Genomic DNA, 8,325 nt, shown 5'->3' with positions numbered 1-8,325 from the left:
ATGATCATAAAGTTGGTTTTAATTTGATACAAATTTGACAAATATATCATACAGCTGTCATAGAAACAGTCGGAAAATTATTGAAAATAGTAAAAGTGAAATAATAGTTGTGGATCATAGTGACCTTCTTGGGAATTTTTTAATTTTAATATACAATTTCTGCAAGACTTTAAATTTTCTTTTCTTGTTTTCCCCTTCTAAAATGAAAAGGAATATTCATATGTAAGTAATTGAATGTAAACGATCTAAGATTGTCAGGTGTAAATTAGGAAAAATCGTATCAGCTCCTCATATTGCCTACGATCTACTTGCTTTAATCGGAATAAATTATCTATCCATCTATTCCGCTTTTCCTTTCTTAACGATATACAAACCCTTCGATCCTAGACAATCCTTTATTTCTCGTCTTCTCAACAACCTCGAAATTATCCCGTAGGTTCCAAAAATTCCATAATGAGATTTAAATTACAGCAGGCGAGTGCAACTCAATTGAGCTACACTCAAAATCGCCACGCAATTGAGTGCGATATACCCACATTGAGCGGGGCTCAAAGGTATAAAAGCTGGAGCAGCCCAGACCACAGTCAACAGTTTCCTCCGGTCAACCACAGAGCGAGCAATCAGTCCTCACACAATCTTTCAAAAAGCAAAAAAGAGACACTATGAATAACGCTGTTGCCATTCTGCTGTGCGCCCTGCTGGGTCTGGTAAGTTCCAAGCAGAGAGAATCCGATGGCAGCCAGTAATCCGCTTGTTCCTCGACAGGCTTCCGCCGCCGACTACAAGCTACGCACCGCCGAGGATCTCCAGAACGCGCGAAAGGAATGCGCCGCCACCAGCAAGGTGACCGAGGCTCTGATCGCCAAGTACAAGACCTTCGACTATCCCGACGATGACATCACCCGCAACTACATCAAGTGCATCTTCGTCAAATTCGACCTGTTCGATGAGACCAAGGGCTTCAAGGTGGAGAACCTGGTGGCCCAACTGGGTCAGGGCAAGGAGGACAAGGCCGCGCTGAAGGCCGACATCGAGAAGTGCGCCGACAAGAACGAGCAGAAGTCGCCCGCCAACTCCTGGGCCTTCCGAGGCTTCAAGTGTTTCCTGGGCAAGAACCTGCCACTCGTGCAGGCCGCCGTCCAAAAGAACTAGGAATTCAGCGTAGTTTCACGCCAATTTTGGAAGCGCAAGAACAAAACGTCAACAAAGCGGAATTTTCGAGTTGAAACCCGCTCAGGTTCTGCAATCCTACAATTGAAATAAAACCATATAATAGTGCTTGAATGAAGAGGGTTCTTTTTATTAGCTGACACGCATGCGTTCACATTATTTTTCAGGGCTGGAAGAGCGGGGCTGGTGGATCCGCAGGAATAGCTTGACATCGCATCATTAATCCCAAAAACCTTGTCCCGCCCAAAGGAAAGGCATTGATAGCTTGTTTAATTCGATTATATTTGTCATCATCTTTTTCAGTTTAGTAAATTCAACTTCTTTTCTTTACTCTATATATTTTTTGAATATATAAATTACGCACTTTCTTTTTTATATATTTTGTTGATTTACTTCTTTCCCAAGAGTCTTGTGTTCTTTTGATTTTTTTTTATTATTTTCTTCCTTCTTTTACTGGATTTTGCCTTCTTTTAACTTCTTTTATTACGGTTTGTGGTTTCTTTAGTGTTTCTTTTATATATACTTATTGATATATATTTTTTGTTTTTCTAAATCAACTTCTTGTTTTTCATATCTTTTTTTTTCGATTTTTTATTTGAAAATTAAAATGTGTGAAAAAGGGGAGTTTGGTGTTGGGTGCTTCAAAAAACATTATAGCCAAGTCAAGATATTCGTTTTCCATGTTGATTTTATATTATTTTCGAGGTCTCTTCTTTTCGCCTGTTTTGTTGCTGCTGATGTTTTTTTTTATTGAAACGATATTTTTTCTGGCGTTTTCTCTTGCGATTGTTTTCTCTTTTCTATTTTTCTATTTAGCAAAGAAGTTTGGCAATAAAATAATGTTTTTTGAAATAATATTGTAAAAAAATCTGAAATCAAATAGTTAATGGATTAAAGACGAGTGTCGGTAAATTGAATGGAGGCATTATAATAAGTCCCAATACGATGCGGATGAGAGCAAGGATTTCTCTTAACGGCTTCTGAATATTATTACTTTTTGAACTAAAATTCTAGTCTATTAAAAATATTTGGCGTTTTCTAAGAATCCAATTTCGTTATTCAAACCAACTGTTTCAGAAAAAGTCAAAATTACCATAGAAATTACCTAAATAGATATTCTAGGATCTAAGGATACAATAGGTAAACGACAAAAATCGGACGCAACCCCACAAATGAAATTTAATCAACCAATTTTAGTCTCGTTCGTCTGGGTTTTTAGGAGATCAGTTCGATATTGTTAACTCACCTTACTAGGGATTTAATAAAACAATCAGTATGGAGCATAGTAATTGGCGCGACCACGGTAACCCCTACTGGAACGAAAGACAGACCGGGATTAGCTGGATCCAAACGGAATTGGCCAGAGCCCACTTACATAGCGCGACGAGCGCCTCGGAAGGTGGAGTGACAGCACGCCCTGGAGACACGGGCTCCTCGACCCCGGAAGCTGCCGCGGGCAAAACGGTTTGTGGTGGAGAGTCCAGGGCGGTTTGTGCGCTTTGACATTACCTGAAAGAGATTATAGAAAGGATTAACTTATTGCGAGTTTCACACTAAATATCTATTTGTATAAGAGTTTATTAAGTAGCCGGTATATTAAATACATAGTTCTCCTAATACTCACTTTAATTTGACGCCCTCGAAAAAGGGTTTCGTTCATGGCCAGTGCCGTCTCAACGAACTCCTTCGATCCGAACTCGATGTACGCGAATCCCTTGGGGTGCCCGTCAGCCTTGTTGCAGAGTATGGTTACTCGGTTGATGGTGCCGCAACCGTGGAAGTGGGCTTCCAGTTCCTCGGCCGATGCGCCGTAGTCCACATTGCCCACGTAGACGGACCGCGTGTCAATTTCCTGCTTCTCCTCGAGAGAAAGCGGCACTGTGGCCAAGCCGGTGGTAGACCCACCGGCCATTTGTTTGTCCACCTCTGACTGCATTTGCTTTATCTTTTCGGCCTCCTCCTCCATCTCCTTGACGCGAGCCTTAATGGCCTCTAGTTCCGGGTCGATTTGCATGCTGCCCTCCTCCTGGCGACGTGGAAAAGATGGAATTTAATAGTATTTGGCTTGGAGTGATGAGCAGACGCCCATAACCACAGCAGACAATGGATTGGCGGTGCGAAGTGACGCTCTGAAAAAGGCAGCCATTGCTGCGACTATTGGCTTTGTATATCCCCCCAAAGCTTTTCGAGCTTTTCCAGGGAATTCGGCGGGCTTTCGCAGGGCGGGCCAATAAACTGGTTCTTGAACACTGTCAACAATGGCATCTCCAACTCACCTCGGTCTCTGTGGTGATTTCAGTCTCTTGCTCGCCGTTTGTCTCCTCCAACGACTCCAGAAGCTGATCCTCGTTCAGTGTGATATCCTCATCGGCCATGGTTTTGGATTTGGGTTTGTTTACGTCTGCTGCAAAAGCTTGGTTTGGTTGTTGCAAAAGCTTCCGGCGTGGTACACAAAACGGCAGTTCTCGTAACTAGCTGTCAATGAGAAAGAGCGGCGAAAGTGAGTACAAAGAGAGTTGGAAATTTCAAGAGAGCGAATGAATTGTCCTATGCACCATGCAAATGCAAAAAAAATCCTAGCCCACAACTAAATAAATTCGGGTTGCGGTAACCAAAATTTCTAGAATTCACTGCGTTTCACGCATTAATACGTAATTTTAACCACTATTCTTACGTTGAATATATGTACAAAATAGGTGCTCGTTCTGCTGACGTTGAAATCGCCCAAAATGGCCGCTGCCCTGTGAAAGCACGTACGTTGGGTTGCTGTTTTTTGATCAAAAGTCTACGTTTTTACAGCCTTTTTAACTTTTTTACGCGCTAGACCACGGCAGCTTATATATTACCCGTTTTTTATTGACTAATATTTACAATAATACAAAAACGTACGTATTTTCTGCCACCGAAAACAATTGTATTCGCCTCGTTTTTAGGGATGACAGTTTGGTACAGTTTTCGCCTCGATATGTTGTTTGCTGCCGGGTTGCCCAATCGATGGTGGTTCTTGGGTGATAGTAATAATAGTATTTTCTCACTATAATGCAAATTTACCATAAGAAGGGATATAATAACTATATTATTTATTATCTTATTATTATTATTTATTATTTAAACTATATTATTTCAATGTGTAAAAAAAACCCCACTTGTAAAAACGGACAAAGTATTGTTTTAAGAAAGTCAGTAAAATATAACCCTTAATGTATTTTCGGTATTAGATTGAACAAGTCTGGTAGTTTGTCGGTCTTTCCAAGTCAAAACTTTAGCGTATGTTTACAAGATCTATTGCGAACTAACACAAATTAAAGTAAGAGCTATAGATTCTGGGTTATCTGCTCAACCGCAATAACCATAAAAAATCGCACATGAATAACGATAAAAAGTGAACATGAACGATTCCTCCGATTCGGAGTACGAGGACACAGAGTACCTGGTATTTGCGGATTTCAAGAACCACATTCATCCGCACCAGCTGAAGCACGAGGACGCGGCCATCAAGATCATAGGAATCGAGAGTGACACGCCTATGGCGGAGGTGAATGGAAGCATATACCGGGGACGCTACGAACATTCCGTGGGAACCAACGTATTCTTCGAGAAGGAAAAGGACAACCTGGCAAGTGATCCTCTCTTTGAGTCTGTGTGTCGCCAGCGGTACCAATACGTGGACAAGTCCACCAAAGTGATATCTTTTGAAAGGGTTTACGTCGACAATTTGCACCAGGAGGTCGAGAAATCGGTTGAAGCTGATGAGGACGAGCAGACTGAGTCAAAGCCAGAATCATTAAAGCTAAATATTACCTATAAGGAGGCTATCAATAAGTTTGGAGAAGAGCATTAAGTGTGCTGAGCTTAATAAGATCCGCAATAAGAAACACATTTTCAAGACTTACTTTCAAACAATGGATGAAACCTATATGGCGACGGAGCCAGCTTTAAACCTGCAAGACTTTCTAGCCGACTACCAAAAAAAATTATCCGTTACTGCGGACGAAGTGCCCTTCTTTCTGCAAACTACCCCACCACTTGTTGACGTGGGTGAAAGCTGTTCCCTGGACTTGATCGAGTCCCCAGACGACAGCTCGGTGGCAGTCTTTCAGCCCGCCTCAGACAAAAGCCGCCTGACCCTTGCTCGGCCGCGGGAGAATCAGCATGTGCCCTCCACCTATTCGGCTTTAAGCCAGCACAAGGCCAATTCCCGTAAATGTCCCTTTGGCCGCACCCAGTACAGCCACAAACTGAATCCGCCGCCGACAGACTCCCCAAACCTCCTCCTTGATGCTTGCGGTGAGCTAGAGCTAACCGTGCGCCTCTATCGACCACCGCGGGCCTACCATCGAGGGTTCAAGGTGGAGATGCCTGTTTTTGCGGAGGAATACGTTTGCCTGGGAAGCAATTATCTGACCGAGCTGCGAGACAAGATTAGCTGCGTTTGCAATGGAAAACGCTTCGTCGACATCAGCGACGACCCAGATGCACCGTTGCCATCCGTTGACACAAATCCCGGATACTTCTTCATCAACGACACATTCTACAATGACAAGCGCAATCCAAACAATCCCGACTATTCCCAGACCGTATTGCGCTGGGCGGCCAGAGCGAACGGAGTAAACGGAGAAACGCTGAAGGTGGAAAGTATGGAGGGCAAACGATTCATTGACCTCACTGTCAGCCCTGGGTCACCGCTACACTACCTGCACCATGGCAATTGTGAGCACCTATTCGTGATCTCCCAGATCGAGATGCTAACGCCACGAAGTAAACGCCCAGATCGCAGCCTGTATCCTTATCCTCACGCCTTTAACACATTTAATCGCAGGACTTGCTATATGTGCGGCATTCGCAGCTATAGCTTCATTGTGAATCAGTCTCGGCGTCAGCTGCACGATCCTTCCTACCTGTGCCGCAGTTGTTTTCTCAGCTTCTTTTACGTGGATGGTGTCAAGCTGGGCCAGTTCAAGGCTTATCGCATGTACGACCATGTGGAGGTGGAAGACGAAGAGGAGGAGGGCAGGGCAACGGAACGCGAAATTAAATAATCAAGTCCCCCGTCTTGAGTAAACATAATATAAATATGTGTGTTTTTTTTTATTTGCGAGCTCCATTGACTGCAAGATTGCTCAAGGAGTTGATTGATATTTTGTTCTTGTAAAATATTCGTAGATAGATTTAAATAAAATACATACACGTTGCAACAAGAGTAACTGGCATTGAATATACTCGACTGCCGTAAGCTGCATAAATTTCATGCAATCTAGATTAGCAAAAAGTTAGTGTCCAAGTTAGGAATACAAAAATGCAAACAACGTAAATAGTACGATACATCTGGCTTAGAACTAACGTTAATAAATATATGCAGTAGTTAAATTTTTAAAAATTTGTTTAGGGATTTGCACACTTGGGTGCAGAGTATAGACTTGACCAAGACCCATATAAAACAAAAAAATAGACTAAATATGGCCAATAACATAATTCATTATCCTAGACAAGATACTAGTACTAATGGTACTTAGCAGTACAATACAGTAAAATTCTGTGCACTGGGACTTCGGCGTGTACGTGATGAGAGACTGTCCGCTTAGTTACTGGGGCAAAGAAATGCATCAACAACATATTGCCAATCCCACCAACAAATATCATTCAAATAACTGCAGGCTGGAATTCCATTCGCCCGAACCTCTTTGGTGTACGCGCTTGCGTTTACTTCAATGTTAAAGCTTTGACCAGCGGCTTCTTGACATCGAACAGCGGATGCTTAGCTCTGGAAGACCAGCTCCCGCTCCAGCGACAAGTACTCCAGCATCTGCGCCGGCACTGGCAACAGAGCTAGCTGCTCGCGTGACATCTGGCGTTGCAGGACGCGGCGGCATAGGTCCTGCAGCTTGGGCATGTTGGCGTACCGGCTCAATGGGTACTTGAGGATCACTGGGAACGGTGGCTGCATCTCGTTGGGAACCTTAACAAAGCACACAAAGTTGTCGTTGGTGCAGCGGTGCAAGATATCTTCGATCATCTCCACAATGGACTCGTACTTGAGTTCCTCAAAATGCCAAAAATCGTCGCGAAATTCCAGTCGGTAATGCAGGGTTACGTTCACAATCCGAAAGCTCAGTGTAAATTGGGATCCACTGGTTTCCGAGTCGCGGACTAGAAACGACCCAGTTGGCTTGTCGCTCAACTGCCGCTGCGAATCGCGCCTGGAGATCTCACCCCAGTACCACACTTGGCTGAAAACAAAGGGCATGAGTCATCGATCGTTTATGAATGGAGAAACACGGCGCTTACTTGAGCATCTCGGAGCAGGCCTTGTACATGACCTGGTTGGGCGAGTGGGCGTCCTCGCGTTCCAACCACTTCTTCCGGATAAAGCGCAAGTAGTCGTGTGTAAATGGTAGCGTGGGTTCAGGGCAAATGGACGGCGTAAGGAACTCGTAGGTGGCATCGGTGGTTCCGCCGTCGTCGCAGTCACCCATGGAGTGCCAATTTCGCAGGGAGCTGAGCCCTTGGCCCACCTTCCGTCGCAGTCTGGCAAACACGTTTCGCTTGTCCTTGTCCCGCCTTCTGCGCAGAGTTCCTGTGCCCGTGCCCCCAGTGCTGCAGCTGGCCATGGAAGAGTCCGCTGCCTCAAGGACGCACACTTCGTTGTTGTTGTTCTGGGATCCGCTGGTGGAGACGGATGCAGACACGGCTAGCGCCGAGTCGGACTTCTTGCGCCTGGTCAGGGAGTGGAACCAGCCCTTCTTCTCCTTCTCCCTGTCCCTCGCGGAGTCGCCACCGCCAGTGAGCGCCTGGCTCCGCTGGCTATACTGGTTTTGACTCTGGTCGCCGTGGCTCATTTTGGAGTGGGATTGGAACGGAACGGCGTCCTCGTGGCGTTATCACATCATTGGTCTAATTCGGAGCCGTGATTAATGCCTAACTTTATTGATAAGAACTATTTGTTTTCGTTGTACACAAGAACTGTCTTATCGCTATCGGCCGTGCATACCTGGTTTGCTATCGATAATATAGTGGAGTTAAAAAAATTAAATTCTTCACAAGGAAAGCCTTTATCCATTATTTCAGCACCCTGATTTAAGCATTTTTAAAACTGACTTAAATAATTTAAAAATAATATCGCAATGACTTCACTCTATTATTTTTCGTTGTGGAATT

At 44.3% G+C, this 8,325-nt stretch overlaps 5 protein-coding genes across 10 annotated transcripts; 3 read left to right on the top strand and 2 right to left on the bottom strand.

Annotated features, from left to right (window-relative positions):
• Positions 1–549: 549 nt before the first annotated feature.
• On the top strand, positions 550–1,284 carry LOC6528542 (general odorant-binding protein 99a). Its single transcript, XM_002089552.4, has 2 exons — positions 550–707; positions 766–1,284. Exons 1-2 carry the CDS (start codon positions 663–665, stop codon positions 1,150–1,152), a joined length of 432 nt encoding a protein of 143 aa, XP_002089588.1. The 5' UTR covers positions 550–662; the 3' UTR covers positions 1,153–1,284.
• A 147-nt stretch (positions 1,285–1,431) lies between these two features.
• Positions 1,432–4,146, bottom strand: LOC6528541 (polyadenylate-binding protein 2). 6 transcript variants are annotated; one of them, XM_039370573.1, is made up of 6 exons: positions 4,060–4,146; positions 3,447–3,645; positions 2,795–3,196; positions 2,546–2,679; positions 2,417–2,483; positions 1,432–2,039 (listed from the first exon to the last, which is right to left on the bottom strand). In XM_039370573.1, exons 2-5 carry the CDS (start codon positions 3,543–3,545, stop codon positions 2,441–2,443), a joined length of 678 nt encoding a protein of 225 aa, XP_039226507.1. In that variant the 5' UTR covers positions 3,546–3,645; positions 4,060–4,146; the 3' UTR covers positions 1,432–2,039; positions 2,417–2,440. The 6 variants fall into 6 exon arrangements, with proteins under 6 accessions (XP_039226507.1, XP_039226508.1, XP_039226506.1 ...); XM_039370574.2 differs by having other exon boundaries at positions 3,447–3,641; positions 3,845–4,103; XM_039370572.1 differs by having other exon boundaries at positions 3,845–4,102.
• Positions 4,147–4,403: 257 nt separating this feature from the next.
• LOC6528540 lies at positions 4,404–5,075 on the top strand. The gene has a single exon (XM_002089550.3). The coding sequence runs from the start codon at positions 4,559–4,561 to the stop codon at positions 5,009–5,011; it is 453 nt and encodes a 150-aa protein (XP_002089586.1). The 5' UTR covers positions 4,404–4,558; the 3' UTR covers positions 5,012–5,075.
• On the top strand, positions 5,073–6,537 carry LOC6528539 (snRNA-activating protein complex subunit 3). Its single transcript, XM_002089549.4, has one exon. It carries the CDS (start codon positions 5,073–5,075, stop codon positions 6,207–6,209), a length of 1,137 nt encoding a protein of 378 aa, XP_002089585.1. The 3' UTR covers positions 6,210–6,537.
• LOC6528538 lies at positions 6,244–8,147 on the bottom strand. Its single transcript, XM_002089548.4, has 2 exons — positions 7,456–8,147; positions 6,244–7,397 (listed from the first exon to the last, which is right to left on the bottom strand). Exons 1-2 carry the CDS (start codon positions 8,004–8,006, stop codon positions 6,926–6,928), a joined length of 1,023 nt encoding a protein of 340 aa, XP_002089584.1. The 5' UTR covers positions 8,007–8,147; the 3' UTR covers positions 6,244–6,925.
• Positions 8,148–8,325: the final 178 nt, after the last annotated feature.

Source organism: Drosophila yakuba, chromosome 2L, assembly GCF_016746365.2.
Source record: "Drosophila yakuba strain Tai18E2 chromosome 2L, Prin_Dyak_Tai18E2_2.1, whole genome shotgun sequence".
Lineage (NCBI taxonomy): Eukaryota > Metazoa > Arthropoda > Insecta > Diptera > Drosophilidae > Drosophila > Drosophila yakuba.
Note: the sequence above shows the minus strand (reverse complement) of the source record. Positions and strands in the feature narration are given on the sequence as shown.